Source organism: Notolepis coatsorum (assembly GCF_963971535.1).
Source record: "Notolepis coatsorum genome assembly, chromosome: 7".
Classification (NCBI taxonomy): Eukaryota; Metazoa; Chordata; class Actinopteri; order Aulopiformes; family Paralepididae; genus Notolepis; species Notolepis coatsorum.
The window spans coordinates 112709811-112729114 of NC_140171.1; the positions used below are offsets into that span (position 1 = coordinate 112709811).

Here is a 19304-nt window from a genome sequence, read left to right on the forward strand (position 1 = left end):
ATGATCAGCCTCAATCCTACTTTGCAGAACCTTTACAGTCTAAGTAGGCTAACATAGGCTACTACAGTACCTCATCATCAAGTCCTTTTTTTTGTTGTTTTTGCTCATTCACAAAAGCTTAACACTCATTCAGCGCTAGACCCGATGGTAGTCGGTTATCTCGCCAGCAGTTGAGCGCCATACCCGAGTATAGTCGGGTTTTCATTTTTTTTTCTTTTATTAATTTTTTTTATTCTATGCAATGTCACGGACCTCTGTGTTACCATAGGAAATCATTCTGAGATCCCTAGAGTGCAATACCGGCCGCATCCTGCTAGGTGGCAGTAGCCTATCGCCCACCCTTTGAAACCTTATTTCACACTGTGTGTCACATCTAATTTCGTCTGGGCAGATAATTTAGATCAAGCCAAGTAAATCGCTTCATCCGACCACTTCAAAACGCATTCAGACACATTTCAGGCATATCTTGTGCCACTTCATGTCAGGGACCCGATCGACATCAATACTGGAAATCGCGATCAGACAATTGGAATATTCTTTTTGGGATACCTCCTAGTAAAGGTAAGGACTATATGACATCAATCCTACTTTGATCCAACAATGATTTCACATCGATCGCAACGATCATATTTAACGTACTCCAAAATGTATGCCGTTGCTGACGATCAAAGCATAAAAAAACGACCCCCCCCCCCCCCCTTTTATTCATTCATGATGAAACATAATACCTATTATATACCTTTGATTTGGAAATAGTAGCGTGTCCAGGCGAGCAACGCCAACGCTTTTAGCTAAATTCACATATCGCTCCATAGCAGTTACCAGGAATTAGCCAGGATCACTCTGAAACTATACAATGAACGTATACATGAACTCGCAAACGTATACATGAAAAAAAATATTCTTTTCACATGTTGAACGATGGATAGTTAATGTCAAATGAACCATAGTATTGTCTCCACAGCTATAATATAGAATATAGATATAGCCCTGCAAACACTGCGACGCACAGTGCAAATCCCTATCTCTTAAAGCGGTGGCGCAGTTAGTACAAGGATAGCTAGAAGCGGCTGGCGCTGAACGAGTTAAGTAGATAAATGCTCTAAGCAACACCACCACCACAAAACATGCATTATGCAAACCCTGAGTTCCATCTTCCTCTGAATTAACTCAAAATAACTCATATCAAATTGAATGATATAATATACCAATGACAATCTCTATGCTGAAAGTAATTTAGACCCCAGCTGGATTATTATGGTGGTTCTTGTAACATTTTATTGTTTGAATAGCAGAGGGCGCGATCAATGTTATACTATCACATTTTGACTCAGCAGCATTCTGTGGGGGCGAGTGTGGAAGTAAGTAATCAGATGCAACAACGCGGTGTGGCAGGAGATGAAGGTGAACACGCTGGAGTCAACATACTGTAGCTGAGGTGTTGAAATTGCCTATTTAGGAGCAGGAGCTTAAAAAAGGCTAATCGCGGCATTGCTGTCATTACAGTTGACACGCGCAACATGGATGTAGCAACGAGAGAGGCCAGGCTAGTGCCCAAGCGGGCCTGAGTGTACCCCTGCCTGTCGTTTGCTTGGTCGAGCGAGGCAACTAGCAGCCTTCTTCCACCAAAGTTCCACAGCCAATGCCGTGTTCGCCTGCTGCTGGAGCTTCCGTTGCGCAAACTAATCATGGATGTTGTGACACGGAAGGAAGACTCCTCCACCCTGGCCAGCATGAAGAGAGACGTACTGAAAGACCTCTCAGACAGATACATGAAGAGAGACGTACTGAAAGACCTCTCAGACAGATAATAACAATAGCTTCATTTTATATAGCGCCTTTCAAAAGACCCAAGGTCGCTTTACATAGGGGGGGGAAACATAGTGGACAGACACAACATACAAAGTGAGAAATTAGGGGTTAAAGGCCAAGTTGAAGAGGTGGGTTTTGAGCAGTTTTTTGAATGAGTCCAGAGTTGGGGCGTTGCAGAGTTCTGTGGGGAGGGAGTTCCAGAGAGTGGGAGCTGCCACACTGAAAGCTCTGTCCCCGAAGGTCCGCAGTCTGGTTCGGGGGATGGAGAGCTGACCAGTGCAGATACATGAAGAGAGACGTACTGAAAGACCTCTCAGACAGATACACAGGGGAACACAACTATCTGCTGGAGAGCCTAGATTTGGAACTCTGCCCACATAGACAACGCAGCACACAGAGGTTTTCCACAGGCTGAACTTCTGAAGCCATGCAGTTGCAGCATGATCAGGTGTGTGTAAAGGCCTCTGCATGCTACAGAAACTTCAAAGCAACTGCAAGACAACATCGACAAAGCAACGGTGTTGCAGACACTCTGCCTTTATGCTTCTGCAACATCGACGCGCAAAGTTAGTTTAACTAAAGTTAGTTTAGGTTCGTGTTAACGTTAGATAATGTACAAAATAAACGTATTTCCGGTGCTTTTAGACGTCGCTCTTTTATTTTGAAATCCCCCGACCGGAAGTGTTATAGTGTCTGTTGCTAGCAGCTTAACTTCTGTCGCCCGTTTCTGTGCTTTTCGAGCTAACGTAACGTCATTAGTTTCCAACGGAGAGGAGAGAAAGACCTCGGCTCACATGCAGCTCAAACTACCTGTTGGAATAAATTAATTGATTGATGTTTAACTTGTCCCTGTGTGTGTCCAGTCATTTCGACTAGCAAACGTTGTATTTAACGTTACCTCAGGATACCATTGTATTTAGTTGGTTAGCTATGTAGCTAATGTGGATATCATTTTGAATAGCACCAATGCTAGCTGGCTGGCTACAGCTTTATTTACTAAAGTATGGAGGCTTTTTAATCGTCAAGGTAAGAGAGGATTTGTCATGATCAACTGAAGGCGTATGCTATGGAACAATATGTGCTTGGGTTTTCAGAAAAAGGCCAGCTATGTGACGCTAATTATTTAGCATCAACGCTGGCTGGCTACAACAATGGAGGATGGTATTCTCTGCGGGACCAATATTATTCTATGACAGCCCCGCCCCCATTCGCTAACCAACCAATCACTGCTACGCAATATCAACGCAACGGTTGTTTAGATTAGATTTTGGAGACAGGTATGCAACATCCTCGCAACACAGTCTACAAGACCCTCTGCAACAACCGCGTTGAAATCGCGCTGATGTTGTGTTGAAGTTGCTTTGAAGTTGCTGTAGCATGTAGAGGCCTTAAGCGTGTGTGTGTGCATGTGTGTGTGTGTGTGTGTAGCCTCTGTTGCTTTTGTTAAAACAAGATGAGACCCTATATTTCGTTTTTTCTACCTTTCCTATTACCAGACCCATGTCACTGTGAATGAAACAGGTACCACCAGCCCCACACACACAGCAGGAGAGCCTGGTGGTCCGACAGACACAGAACAACAATCTCCTCTCAAGATGACAGCGCTGGGAGATCTTCTTCCTTCACTGAACTCAGTGGCCACATGACCCAACAGCGGGGCAGAGGCTACAACTGACGGCAAAGAAACCTCTACTTCACTCGTCCTCTCGAGTTGCGGAAAGAAAATGCTAAATTTTAAAAATGCTTTCCCCCCCCTGGCCAAAGCATACCTCTCTGTCCCAGCAGAGACCCAAAAAAAAGATTATAATCACGAGAGAATCTAATTGTGAGCCCAGTATCGTGCAGCGAGCTGAGTGAATCGCTACACTCCTAGTGAAAGGCCGTCCTAAAAGCAAAACGAGAACTGTCCCGTTTAGCCCACAGGCAGTCTATTGTCGTGATATTGAATCTAGTCTATGTCCTCCTGTAGATCGGACTGATGATTGCCACACTTTTTACAGCTCATCTTTTGCCCAAATATCGGCAGAGTTAGACAATTATTTATAGTAAATCAATCACCAATTCATAATGTGAATCACCAGTTCATGTTAACTATCAAGAATGAGTACAGCTGGCGGTCAGGTGGCGTAGCGGAGATTGCACTCGTCACCAATGCAAGAGGCTGCGGTCTCGACTCCCGGAGTCAGCATTGCCTTGGCTTGGGCTGATCGCTATACTAACTCGTTTGGCTGGGTTAGGGGGAGGGAAGCCATGGGTGGGAAACTGGCGTTGTGGACAGCGACGCTTACAGGTCAGGTCTGGGCGCTTGCTCAGCGGAGGCAGGACTTGAGGAAGGCAGCGTGACCTCCCGCGCGTTACACTTCACCAATGAGAGCCCTCGCTGCCAGGTGAGAAGAGAGCCACGTGTCGGAGGAAGCGTGCGGATACTTCAGGGTTCCCTTGTACCGACCAGTAGGAGAACATGCGCACAACAACCAGGTAGGGGAGGGGGGGGAATTGGCACAACGACTAAATTGGGACGGGGAGAAAACAGAGAAAAATCGGAAAAAAATAGATACAAAAAAAAAATTTAAGAATGAGTACAGCTCTGTTAACAGGAGCAATGGCTAAACTAAAGCAATTTTGAGAGTTCTTGAGATTGAATAAGGCCACCAGTGATGTCATTTGAAATTTCGATACGTAAGTAGTTGTTTTAATTAATTCCAATTGTTTATTTGATTGACTTTTCTGTCAATCAAGTTATTTCTGTCAAACTCATGTTAGGGGGGGGGGGGGGGGGATTATGTGCAAAATAAATCAGCATCGTTTTTTTGGGGGGCAGAATGCCCCTTTAACTGTCCTGGGGCAACACAGGAATAACATGAAATAATTCTTGAAATAGGTGGTGTTCTACATTACATCGAATCACAGTCAAACCCCAGTGACTGTCAGCGAAACGCACGCCAATATACTGTCACTCGTGCGGCTGAGCGGAGAAGGAGACGATTCATCTCTCACAAAATAACAACACGTCACCGTCAACCTGCCTCTCGATGACAGCAGCTTTGTTTATGTGTCTTTCCACTAGCATCTCCAAAAAGTCAGCATGGGGGGGGGAAACTCGGAAACACTGGCAGCGCGGCTGTGTTTTTATAGACTCGCTGAGGCAGGGATTAGCGGAATGCAAACCTGGACACGCATTCTGCGAGTTCTTGTGGAAATTTAGTGGAGGAAACATGTAAATAAAGACAGGAGGGAGGACAGTGGAGAGACATGGTGAAAGCGGAGAGAGGACATGCAGCGGGCAGATGACAGCGAGAGGGGATCCCACCTGGTCCGGTCTTTAAAACGACAGCTCTCTGCTATATGGCAGGCAGGCAGAGACTATAGCCAGCACCCAGAGAGCTGCTGATTCGCAGTCAAGGCACAACGAGGTATGTACCGCGGACACAAGGTGGAAGGTCACTTAGGACAGACAGGTGTACGTACAGTACAGTACAGTGTTTTGGGGGGAGAAATTACCAAACGACTAGCTGCTTCACAATGAGAAGTGGTTTTACTCAAATCATCATTAAACATAAACAACTTTTAAAAAGTAGTTAAACGACTGTACATCCAAACTACATCACAGGAAATTATCACAATCTGAGTCTGGAATCTCATATGGTTACACACGAGCAACAGCAGAATTGAGATAATAAAGTGTGTGTGTGTGTGTGTGTGTGTGTGTGTGTGTGTGTGTGTGTGTGTGTGTGTGTGTGTGTGTGTGTGTGTGTGTGTGTGTGTGTGTTTGTGTGTGTGTGTGTGTGTGTGTGTGTGTGTGTGTGTGTGTGTGTGTGTGTGTGTGTGTGTGTGTGTGTGTGTGACCATTTTCCATATTGTTTGGTTTGCTATTATTATTTATACCCAGTTTAATATTTACGCATGGTATATGGTATTATTCATTATATAATTGAAATCAGGATCAGTGGCATTGGTCTATATTGATATTATATTCTAATCTGTGTTTGCTTATTGCGTCTGTTGTGATGTGGTCCATCATTAACACATTCCCGGCCAAGCACGGACGCGTCTATACTTTCCGTAGCCGCATTTCTGCAGGACGCTCTCTGATTGGCCGACGTCAGTTTCTACACTGGTTAGGCTTAGGCACTCTTTCGAAGTAGGTTAAGGTTAGAGTTTGTCTTAGAGCGTGACGGCAAGTTCTTTCGACGGTTAAGCTTAGGCACTCTTTCGAAGTTGGTTAAGGTTAAAGTTTGTCTTAGAGCATGGCGATAGAACGCCAGGTAGTTTGCAGGCTGTTCGACGCGGAAATGGGTAAAAGACACAGCTCGTCACGCGATTGGGCAAACATGTCAGTGGCCAATCAGAGAGCGTCAGTCAGTGGCCAATCAGAGAGCGTCCTGCAGAAATGCGGCTACAGAAAGTATAGACGCAGCACGGACATGTCCGTGTTTCGGATCCAACGGTAGAGGGCCAACCACGGACATGTCCGTGGCAAGGTTGTTTTGGCTTTTATTCCATTTTAATAACCTACTCAATGTCACCGAGTGGCACTGCAGATTTACCCTACTCTTGGAATTCGGAAAAGTGCATTACCGGCCAGATCCTCGTAGGGGCGCTGTCTCGATAATGCAGTGTTCCCTGTGGCAGAAAGGTGTTTTATTTTTTTGGATCTCGAATGGACTTTCCTGTTAGGGTGAATCTATGCGTGTAGCATGTAGCATGGAATATGTTTTGGGGCGCTGAATTCAGTATGCAGTAATGGAATATATCATCAGCCAATGGACATATCGATCTACCAGATGGCAATCGATAACTGGGAAATCCTTTTTGCAGTCCAACCGGCCACAGGTAAGATCTTTTTCACGTAAATTACACGCTGATCAGGCCTTGTTATCATAGCCAACCAGGCGATCAGCGAATGTGGCTACTGAGGCTAACGCCGTTATTGGTAATCAATAATCAGAAACGACGTCAACCGCCCCCCCCCCCCCCCCCCCCTTTCATGCATTCATGGTGGAACATTATATCCATCATATGCATTTAGATTTTTAGCTCTAGCTTCTGTAAGGCCGAAACGCCATTCGATTTAACGTTATTAGCTTAGCAGCCTGTATCTCGTTTTGCAGGACATATACCAGACCAATCCCATATAACGCTTATATTCAAGACGCTATAAAATGGGAACGTATTGATGAAAAAAATTATTCTTTAAGCCATTTTGAATGGACAGTTTAGTGTCAATTGACAATGAGAATGGACAGATAGCAATACTATAAAGTATAGATTTAGCTCTACAAACAGCCTCACGCACAATGAAACCTTATTATGATATGCTGGCCTTATAGAGTGAGATTAGACGGATCCAAATGGCCCCGAATGTGTTAAGGTTAACAATACAGGGGACGTTTACACCACCGCGTTCTATCTCAGATCTGCTGTCATTCTCTTGTTAGTACCAACTCATCCAGAGGACGCGTGAATATTAAAGGCAACCAACTTGTGTTCGGCTTTTCTCTGATTGGCCCCACGCGCAGGCAAGTGCAGTCGTCCCACGTCCCAAATGAAATCCAAGGAGCGCAAGCGAGCGGCAGCGCGGGCAACCAACTTGTGTACCATGGGCTGCTGTTCCAACACACTTGTGTTGGGCTGCTGTTTCACTCGTGTATAAACAAAGCCCATACAGTTATGAAATGCGCTGAACTAGAAAGCGTAACGTTATTAACGCCATTACCTGCTGTGCTGTAGGAAGCAGAGGTACAGTAAGTTACAGTAGGTGTAGGTTACATGTTTAATCAAAGCCCATACAATTTTTTAGATGAATGATTGTGGATATAATATAGAAAACACATCATTATGATATTGTCAGATGGCGCAAAATACAATGGTGAGTGAGAAATATATCTCCAGTGATAAAACCCAGTGCTCTATGTCTCTATGATACACAGCGTGGATGGGCTTTCAGAGGGAGAGGCATGACTTCGCGACAGCCATATTAGACACTCACTGTACATCAGTGTGGAACTGTAACGTTATATGTTATTTCGCCTGTGGAGGCTGCTGAGCCTGAAGCGCCAGCGGGGCGACGCGGTGGTTTATCCCCGGCTTCCGTGCGCCGCCGCCGGCTTGATACAGCTTCAGCAGCAGCAGCGGCGGTGCTCTGTTGTAGGAAGCCCTTCAATGACAGCGGCGCGCTCTCATATTTTGCGAATGCATAAACTATATCTTAAATTATGGCTATGTGTCTAATATGGCTGTCGCTTATCAATGACTTCGCGACAGCCATATTAGACACATCGCCATCATTTAAGATATAGTTTATGCATTCGCAAATATGAGAGCTCTGTCATTGAAGTGGGTGGTGGCAGCATTACTAACAGTAGCGATTTTTATTGTTTTGTCATGACCAAACATAATCCCAACATAGATAGGAGGTGTACTGTATGTCAAATGTCGGTCATGTGGTGGAAGAGTTTAGTACAGTCACACAACAGAACACCGCTGTAGTACAGTCACACAACAGAACACCGCTGGTTCGACCAGCGCTCCTGCCGCGTCTCTCTTGCCGCAAGGGCGTGTGCTAGTGGATTGATTGATTGGCCGTGTGGCCAATCAGAGAAACGCTGAACGAAAAGCTGAACACAAGTTGGTTGCCTTTAATATTCACGCATCCAGGACGGGCAGCTGGAGAGGCCAGCTTGACACCCGTGACCTTTGACACCCATGCCCAAATGTGTTCAACTGAGGCCACTGCGGTCACCTGCCCAAATTGTGTTTTTCTTTGCATTTGTCAGTGAGGAAATGTGTCCATTTCACGCCTCAAAACACATTTATTTTCTTTGGCTTTGGGTTTTGACACAGCTTGAGAGACCTGCCTTTTTATGTGGTACATGTGTGAAAGGTGCTATATAGATAGAGTTATTATTATTTATTATTATTATTATTATTATTATTATTATTATTATTATTATTATTATTATTATTATTATTATTATTATTATTATTATTATTATTATTATTATTATTATTATATTGTAAAAAATTTATGCATTGAAATGTAAGGCTCGACGACATTGAAAATTAGGGTGACCTCAATCGTCCTTTTCGAGAATAAATAAAGGTTTGAATATGACATATTGTATATGCTTTGTTGTGTGCTTTTTTTAATCTCTGTGTTATGTTTGTTGATTGACTTGCACAGCACTTTGGTCAACTTTGTTGTTTTTAAATGTGCTAAATAAAGTGGATTGGATTTCTCCATGTCTTTGAGTCTGTCATGAGAGTGATTATGACCTGCTTATATCTGATTGCTGGCTGAATGGGAGTTGTTAATTGAATAATGAGCTATATTGCCTATTCGTCTCACCTATCAATGTCCTTTCACTGTATTGATACTACAACTCTGTACATACATCCGATTAGGACTATACACAGTAGTACGAATTTATATATTTTATACCCAGTTTAATCACCTGTACATTGTATATTACAATTGCACTTTACTGTTACACTCTGGATGGATGACAAACTTGTTTTCATTGTACTGTACTTGTGCAGCATAATGACCATATATTTTAATCAAATCTAATCTACAGTATATTCTATGGCAGACTGCATGAGTGTCAGATGGTGTTCCATGATGAACTACCGCACAAAAGTTTTAAACATTTGAAACACACACATGGATGAAAGATTATTGGTATCTTGTTGCATCCGCTCTATTATGACATCTGTGTGACAGATGATCTGTCAACTGAAGGAAATCCACTGGCCAGGCCAACTCTTTACAATGAAAGGCAAGTGTGTTTTAAAGGGGATCAGGGAGACATATCCTTTCCTTTGAAAATGCTATTGCCCAAAACGTCCTCAGGAAACAAACCTGACAACGAGTGGGAATGTGCTAGAAGACGAGGTGTAAATTTTTTTTCTGTTGTGCCGCCCAGCTTCAGAGATGAGCACCTGCATAGCAAAGGTTTGAATATAAACATCTCTGCGTATCTTTTGTATTAAAGTCGGGGGGAAAGCGATAATAAATATGTGTTCCGAGTTCGTCACACCACAGAAAAATTTGTTATTAACCACCAACCAAATGTTAATAACTATTATAAAACCCAGCTCAAAAACATTTTCCATTTTCTCAGGATTGTGGGGGCGCGGTCAGATCAAGCCTGATTGACAGCTCCCTTTCAGCTCAAGTTTAATTTTTCCATTCGATCACTAAAATGTTTTGCTATAAACTACCAAATTTATCAAATGGACCTTATCAAAAGCTTGACTAATTGACTAGCAAACTAGGTTAGACCACCCAAATCTGTGTTTTTATTTAACTATACATCCCGGGGTATGGGCTAATCTTGTTAGCATTTTCCATTCACATACATGAAACGGGTAACATTAGCTAACATGCTAATGCGCTCTAGTTTTAATGTTAGGGGGGGGGTTATGCTAAGGATGGCTCGTGGGTCACGAGCCGTGATTTCAGGCCCGCCCAATAAATCCTGAACACAAAAATGGAGAAAAACTCCACAATTCAGTAGACTACTACATAGTTCAGTCTTTTCATATGTTTTCAACAACTATTTCCTCACATAATGTATAATGTACATTTGTTTTACCCAGACTTTAAGTCTGATAATTTATGCAAAACCTCACATGGGCATACCTACCCAAAAGACTGTTTTAGGATGGGGACAGTGAGTTGTTGAGGTGGAATCAGGAAAATTATCATTCCTAGGGAAATATGTTGTTTGTAATTAACGTAATTGTAATTAATTAAATAATGACATAAACTACATGGCCCCAAAGTAGTTAACTACTGAAAAAGCAAATGCGATTTGAATGTAGTTAAACTACCATCCAACTACTGAAAGATTATAAACTACATGTAGTTAAATACTCCCCAATACTGCATATATACATACATACATGCATGCATGCATGCATGCACACACACTCACACTCGCATGCACACAGACACACACATGCACGTGTGCGTGCACACACACACACACACACACACACACACACACACACACACACACACACACACAAACACACACAATACAATGAAACGCTCAATATGGTGTCTTGATTTACTGCTAAGAGAATATTCCTCGTGCATAAATGAAACAGCCACTGATGCCGACACAATACAAGGGAATTACAAATAGTCCCTGATGAATAAAGACATGAACGCTTGCCAATTACCTAAGAAGGAGAGATACGGATGTTGCAGTGTCTGCTAACTTCTCCCATCTCCCCCAATCACTCATCAGGGCTGCATCCAAGACATTAGCGCCTCTCTGCAGTGAAATATGTCACATGGGCTTTTGACAGCATCTCCTCCCTCGCTCTTAAGCCTATTAACAGAATTACGATTTGAGCCTTGAATGGGACTTAACGTTGGATTATTTCACAATCCTGCGACACATGTCTGTCTAATGAATCATGTGTACTTTTTTTGGGGGGACAAAGACAATGAACAAAGAGAGTTCGAAGGCCAAACGATCAGATTAACACAAGGCTAACCAAAGCCAAGTCAATTAAAGCTTGAGTACAACTTGAGTGCTGTTTCTCTATACAGTGGCGTTGCAATATTTTCAATGGACCTAACCCTGCCCTCTTTTCTTGATCCTCCAATCACAGCGGTTGGTCCATTCGCGAGGAAAGGAAGCACCTGCAAAAGCATGCATTTTGTATGTAGACCATTTCTGCAGCGACTAAAACATAAGGGTGTATCTGTCTACATGATAAACAAATGGAAAAATAACCCCAGGAAATGCTATTAGCCCCCACTCCCCATTGAAGGCTAGCTATTCCTCTCTCTCCCTCTCCCTCTCTCCCTCTATCCCCTCTCTCTCTCTCTCTCTCTCTCTCTCTCTCTCTCTCTCTCTCTCTCTCTCTCTCTCTCTCTCTCTCTAAGCACATATGGCAGAAGAAGTGAGGGAGTACGATGCCTATGTGTGTCGGGAGCAACCGAGGTCAGACTTTGATCATGAAATAGAAACAGAGAGCCAACTATTCGGGATATTCTGGATGTTGTTCCTATGGAAACAAAGCAGCGTTTACGTAATGGTTGGAACCATGGTGAATCAGATACCGCTCCTGGCGCCGTGTCAAGCCTGTTCATTTTTCTTTCCTGCTCTTTTAAACTCACGTTGACATATCGATAGCGCTAACGCAAGGAAACAAAATAATATAAAAAAATTATAATTCTCCAACTCAGCGTTGCCCCAATTACCATTAAATGGCTCAAAGAAACGTTTACTAAATGTTCACCAGATGGGCGAGTGTGGCCTTTTACTTGTGTCAAAGTGTGTGTTTTAGTGTGTGTGTGTGTGTTTAAACACCTTCTTCACAGGAGAAGTCTATTTACGATTGAAGAGACTTTTACTTTTCACTGGCTTCACCTCATTTTCCTCTTCCCCATATCTCTCTCTCTCTCTCTTTCTCTCTCTCTCTCTGCCTTTCCTCCTGACCATCTTTCATGCTCCAGATACGAGCTGAGTGAGGTTGGGACATAGAGACCGCGTGGCAGGGCAGGGCGGGTTTGATTTAACCTGAGCCAGTGACTTCTCCACTTCCTGTTCCACCTGACGTCCGACAGCAGCGTCAACTTGTTATCGTAGTTATCTGGTAACGATGTGGCTACATTTACATTTACATTTAGTCATTTAGCTGACGCTTTTATCCAAAGCGACTTACAAGTTCTGTACGACAAGCCATCAGGAAGAGCACAACTCTATCAGCTGAGTAACAATGTTCATCAAAGTGTTGAGTGCTACAGTGTAGGTTAGTTTATTAGGACAAGTGCATGACAGTATGGTTAGTTAGGGTTAGATTTTTTTTTTTTTTTTTTTTTTAATTCAGATAATGGTTGAAGAAGTGAGTCTTTAGTCGACGGCGAAAGATTGGACGTGTTTCGGCTGTCCTAACTGGGGTGGGTAGTTCATTCCACCATTGTGGGGCAAGGACTGAGAATAGGCGACTTGTCTTTGATGACCCTCCCGGAGCTTGGATAGGAGTAGGTCTGAGGCGGCCAGAAGATGCAGAGCGTAGGGGTCTTGAGGGTGTGTAGTTAGAGACCATTGACCGGAGGTAGGCGGGAGCAGTTCCCTTTGCCGCACGGTATGCTAGGTCAAGGGCCTTGAAGCGGATTCGTGCAGCAGTTGTGTAGTTGTGTATATTGAATGAACACCGTATGACCAGGCATCATATGGCATCGTATGTTTATATTTTTTTGTAAATATAATAAATGGGTTTGGACAAAATCCTAAAAGCAACAACGTCTGTTAAGCTACTTTGCTAAGCTATCCTGGTGCTGTTACTTTCATGCTGACAAGTTGACGTCACACAGCCAGACACGTTACAGCGGGGTGGGGCAGGGGGCGGGGCGACGCGCCACACACATAGACACTACACTCCCCACATTCTGTCCAGGCACCGCCTCTGGTGCCGTGCCTGAGTGTGTGATATAGCCGGCCAAGCCCCCTAAGAGACGGATGGACAAATCGCAGTACAGCTCCCGCCGAAAGTGAGAGACTGACTTTGAACAGCAAGGGACAGCGGTGAGGGGGTGCATGCAAAGCGAGAAGCGACGAGAGAGAGAGAGAGAAAGCTGAACCGGAAAGACGAGAAAGAAAGAGGAAAAGTAGTAAGCAGATGGTCCGGGTGTTGCTGTCGGGCACACGGACACAGTGGGGGGGGGGGGGGGGGGGGTGGCGTCATGCAGGTCAAACTGGTGTGCGTCCGCACACACAAACACACGCAGGGCTACCTGAGGCCTCTTTCCTTGGGCTGTCGGTAAAGCCGTACATCCATACTGCAGGCGGAGGAGGAGAGAGAGGGATGGAGAGGAGAGAAGGAGAGAAAAGAGGATAGTTATTGAGTTTGTCGTCACCATGCCGGGAGAGAGAGAGCATCTCAAGGTAGCCGCTGGATGAGGTGGAAGAAAAGTAACATCACAATAATTATATGGTATGGATTTCCATATATATATATTTTTTTTTAGAATCAACATAGATTACGACATCTGCTCGCTCGTCTTGTTGAACTGTGTGGTAAGTAAGGGATAATGTATAGCTACGAGGTCATTGTCGCAAAATAATTGACCGACACAGAGTTTAAAATACCGAGCCGCCTCGGCGAGGTGTTTTAAACGTCAGTGAAGGTCAATTATTTTGCGACAATGATCGAGTATAGCTATACATTATCCCGCTTATTACATGGCTAACTTACTAACAATATACCTAATTCATTTTACATCGACTCGCAACACTGGTTCTGGCTGCGTTCTGGCTCCGCCCCCTGTCATCGCCGGCAGCAGAACACCGGCAGTGTCTAATTGCACTGAAACAGTGTGTGTCAGTGGGCTTGATTGCGAACAGCTGCGCACAGCGGTCATTATTGTCCCACAGCGGTCATTATGTAAGGGATAATGTATAGCTACGAGGTCATTGTCGCAAAATAATTGACCGACACGGAGTTTAAAATACCGAGGCGCCTCGCCGAGGTGTTTTAAACGTAGTGAAGGTCAATTATTTTGCGACAATGACCGAGTAGGCTATACATTATCCCGCTTATTACATGGCTAACTTACTAACAATATACCTAATTCATTTGACAAATCGCAGTTGTTCTGTGGCTCTGTCAGCCCAAATAAAGTGATTATTATTATCGCGGGCAGCCTCTGTGTTCTGGCTCCGCTGTGTTCTGCTCCGCTCGTCGCTCCGCCCCCTGTCATCGCCGGCACGGCAGTGTCTAATTGCACTGAAACAGTGTGTCAGTGGGCTTGATTGCGAACAGCTGCGCTCTGCGGGGGGCTATTGACCAATCACAAGCAAGCATTTCGGCGAATGTGAAAACGCCATGTAATAAAGTGTGATAATCAAAACCAAAGCTGTAATTTAAAAATATAATATATATATATTTCCTACAATATTTCAGTTCTCTTTGTAAGAAATGTGAGTTCATATTTGCTTGTCACATGGACAACAGAATATGATATATATATCAAAAAGAAAATCTAATTGCATGGTGATATAATCCCAATGAAAGATATTGCCCAACTCCTATCTCAAAGCCAAATGTTTTTCTCAAATGTTTTTGTCCTGTTCGGCAGGACCATGTGTTTTTCAAATGCTCATGGAAAGTGCTTTCCATCTGGGAATGATATGATGACCCTTTTGAATCTGAGACACTAAAAGTCAGGGAGCACGACAACACAGACATGTCATGTAGGTTGTGGTGACCCATGTCCTGAAGCAGCACGTAAACACATTATCTTTACTCCGTCCATCACGCTCTATCTCCATCACCCCTCTATCTCCATCACCCCTCTATCTCCCCCTCTATCTCCATCACACCTCTATCTCCATCACCCCTCTATCTCAATCACCCCTCTATCTCCATCACCCCTCTATCTCCATCACCCCCCTCCCCTCTATCTCCATCACCCCTCTATCTGTATCACCCCCTCCCCTCTATCTCCATCACCCCTCTATCTGTATCACCCCCCTCCCCTCTATCTCCATCACCCCTCTATCTCCATCACCCCTCTATCTCCATCACCCCTCTATCTGTATCACCCCCCTCCCCTCTATCTCCATCACCCCTCCATCTCCATCACCCCTCTATCTCCATCGCCCTCTATCTCCATTGCCCTCTATCTCCATCACCCCTCTATCTCCATCAACCTCTATCTCCATCACTCCTCTATCTCCATCACCCCTCTATCTCCATCACTCCTCTATCTCCATCAACACTCTATCTCTATCTCCCCCTCTATCTCCATCACCCCTCTATCTCCATCATCCCTCTATCTCCATCATCCCTCTATCTCCATCACTCCTCTATCTCCATCACTCCTCTATCTCCATCAACACTCTATCTCTATCTCCCCCTCTATCTCCATCACCCCTCTATCTCCATCACCCCTCTATCTCCATCATCCCTCTATCTCTATCTCCCCCTCTATCTACAGTATATCTCCCCCTCTATCTCCATCACCCCTCTATCTCCATCACCCCTCTATCTCCATCATCCCTCTATCTCCATCACCCCCCCTATCAAAACCAAAGGGCTGGGTATCGTGCTGATGTGTGAGCCAATCAGGAGGCGTTGTTACATGTTGGATGATTTTATATTTGTAGTTGAATGTATCTTGGAACATGGTGTCATTCAATGCCAAATGTCGATACGACAGCATTTTTCGATACTATTAGCATTAAAGAAATTCGATCGATACCATGGAAGTATCCAATTTCGATACCCAGCCCTAACCCACGTTTCTCTCTTTCAGACCCCCCCCCATTCACTTCCATACTCTCCCACAAGCCCCCCTTCCCCTCATCCCTCCACACCCTGCACTTTCTCAACTCTCCCTCTCTCCCTCCTGGAATGTTTGAGGAGGGTGTGGGTCTCCTTTAAAAGCCCTCCTCCTTGAACCAACCCCCCCCCCCCCCCACAACCTCCCTAAATCTCGTTCCGCAAACATCTCAGCCTCCTATCAGGAAATGACACTGCATGCATGGGAGACCACTAGGGGGTGGTAACCAAGGCAGAGGGGTGCAGATGATTAGGTTTGGTCGGAGAGAAGGGGGATTTCATGATCAAATTTTGTTTCAACACACGACATTGGTTTGTAGTTTATGACGGGAAGGGATAGGGCGTTTTTTGGTAGACGGGAGATGTTTTGCTTTGAAGTTTCCAGTCAAAAATATCCCTCTTTTCCCTAGAACACTCGGGAGAAAACATTCCTCTCCTCTCTGGAACACTCGGGAGAAAACATCCCTCTCCTCTCTGGAACACTCGGGAGAAAACATCCCTCTTTCTCTGGAACACTCGGGAGAAAACATCCCTCTCTTCTCTGGAACACTCGGGAGAGAAATCTCCTGCATCTGGGAGCGAGCCCAACGCCAGAGCTGGAACACCGTCCGTGACGCAGGCCAGTGTGTGAGGAGGAGCAATCATAACAACATGAAGAAAGATTGGAACCAAGGAGCGGGGGGGGGGGGGGGGGGGGGGCTGGGCAGCCAACTGAGAACAAGCAGGGATGACCTAAAACCAGCTCTGTGGGAGTTGGCTTTTAATAACAGGCCTGGACCGAGCCAGCCTAGCCCAAGCCCAACCCAGCAACTGCGGGGGTCCCCCAACCCCACGGAATCTCATTCTCCCAACTCCACCCGTATCCATTCTATCATCCACTACTCTACCTTGGAGCAGCTCCAACCATTCTGTCACCTCCGCCCACTGACGGAGCATCCACACACCCAACTCCAACCCACCTGTTTATTTTCAGTACATGGAGGTGAAGGGGGGGGGGGGGACTTCGCACATGAACAAGCAGCAGGCCTCAAAAACATCGTCCTGCAACACCCTCTAAATCTTTCCCCTGGTACTAATTACTGTACTTTGCTCTTGGCTATAGCTCAAGGCAACGTGTGGAACTGTGCCAGCTGGATCACTGTGACGTGTGTGCTGTCACTGCTGTTTATTGTGTATTGGTGAGGAAAAGAACAACAACAGAATAGTTGAATGTGTGTTTAAACTAATCAGCCTGAGCATGAAACTGCTGTTGGGAGACATAGATGGGGATACGGTTATGGTTATGGTACCGACTCAAGTCGCCTTTTTTTGGTTTTCCATTGCTACTTTTCTTTAGTATCACCTTTGTGTATCACCTTCAGCAAGGTTCCAAGTGAGCTGAGGCCATACCAAAAGGTGATGTGAAAACACTGCAGACCACTGATTGGTTGGAGAGAATCGTCACTGTCTATTCTATTTGATGTTTTTTTTTTTTTATTATTGTCTTTTTTTAAACTGCAATAGAATCAAACCATAAACAAGGTGGCCTATTCGGATGTTAGATCCTCATGTGAAAAACTGTGATTTAATTTTATATGTCTGCACATTATGTGCTCATTTTGTACCTGTCTGTTTTCTGTTGTGAAGCACTTTGAGCTGCAATTCGTGTATGAAAGGTGCTATACAAATAAAGTGTATTATTATTATTACTTGTTGTAACACAACAGAACCATTGTCTTATCATCAACCAGGAAATGCTCACGTGAAAATCATATTAGAAGTTGATAAAACTAGTGATCTACGCACAAACATAATACTTTTTTCAGCTTCAACAACATTGTGTAGCTAAGCAGGGTTATATACTTATAGGTGAAGTCTTTCCCATGTTCGCTATTTGGCAAACCAAGATGGCTGCTCTGGCCAGAAATCAGTCTCACTACTCTATCCGACACAATGGTGGCCTATTGGGAAATAGTGAACATTAAATATGTAACCTGAAACATAAGAGTGTTCTGACAATATTGATGTAACTAATTGAGATTTGCTGGGGAAATCTTTTTTTAATGCAGGTACGGCAACGACAATATGAGGTTCACTATGGTAATGAACAGGCACCAGAGAGTACCTGGTACTAGGGTTGCCGCGGTGATGTGATAACTAATAAACAACAGTTTATCATTTATCTAGTATTGTTAAATTAGACATGTATCAGTTTGCTTATCAGCCCAACAGGTCTGTAGGGGATGCTGTATCTATGTGTTTACACACCATCCTGCAGCACCTGGAGGCCTCTGCCACTTACTACTGCTTGACCTTACTCCTAGAACCCACCTCACCCCTGCCCACTTTGACAACCTAGGATGGCTTAGAGTAGACGACAGAGTACAGCAACTTGCAATGGGCCTGGTCTACAAGATACACTACACGACCAAGGTACCCATGTACATGTCAAAATACTTCCCAAAGGTCAGTGAATACCACGATCACAACACCAGAGGGAGCTCCACAAATCATGTTAAACCCAGATTCGGCTCAAACAAGGGACTAAACACGTTTCGCAATTATGCCACATCAATGTGGAACGCACTACCCAAAGCTGTAAAGGAATGTGAATCACTACCCACTTTCAAAAACACTCTCAAAAAACACCTACGGGAGACTGCAATTCGAAACTGGCCCATGTAAATGTCCTAACACAACCCCCTCCAATGTACAGTAAAAATGACCAAGTATGGTCTTGTCAATATTCCAATGTACAGTGTTGCTTGTACAGTTGTACAGTGTCCCCCACCCACCCCTCCTACCCAACCCCCCCCCCCCCCCCCCCCCCCCACTCCTACCCAACCTCCCCCCACCCACCAACCACCTCCAATGTACAGTACCCCCCCCCCCCACCTACCCAACCTCCTCCAATGTACAGTTTCTACGTCAAATGTATATACTTCTTTTCTGGACTCTTTTCGTATCACAAACAGTACTGTATTTGCAAATCTGGTATGTCATAAATGTATAGATGTAGCAGTACTGTCTATCTGTATGTCATATATGTTACGATGAATTGAAAATGGGGGACCCTGATGTAAACAAGACGAAAGTCTTTCTCTGGTCTGCATCCCCTTAACAATTGTATGTATTGAGCTGTACTGTACTGTACCCATTCTGCAATCTGTTAATAAAGTTTTCAATCAATCAATCAATCAAATTGG

General features: G+C 44.4%; 1 protein-coding gene across 1 annotated transcript in view; it reads right to left on the reverse strand.

The window, feature by feature from the left end:
- LOC311231720 (SH3 and PX domain-containing protein 2A-like) overlaps positions 1-19304 on the reverse strand; it is a gene marked incomplete at its 5' end in the record, with an annotated part of 240220 nt that overhangs the window by 62757 nt on the left and 158159 nt on the right. Inside the window, 1 exon segment of the mRNA XM_084318345.1 lies at positions 13571-13615. Coding sequence (XP_084174471.1) covers positions 13571-13615 — 45 coding nt within the window.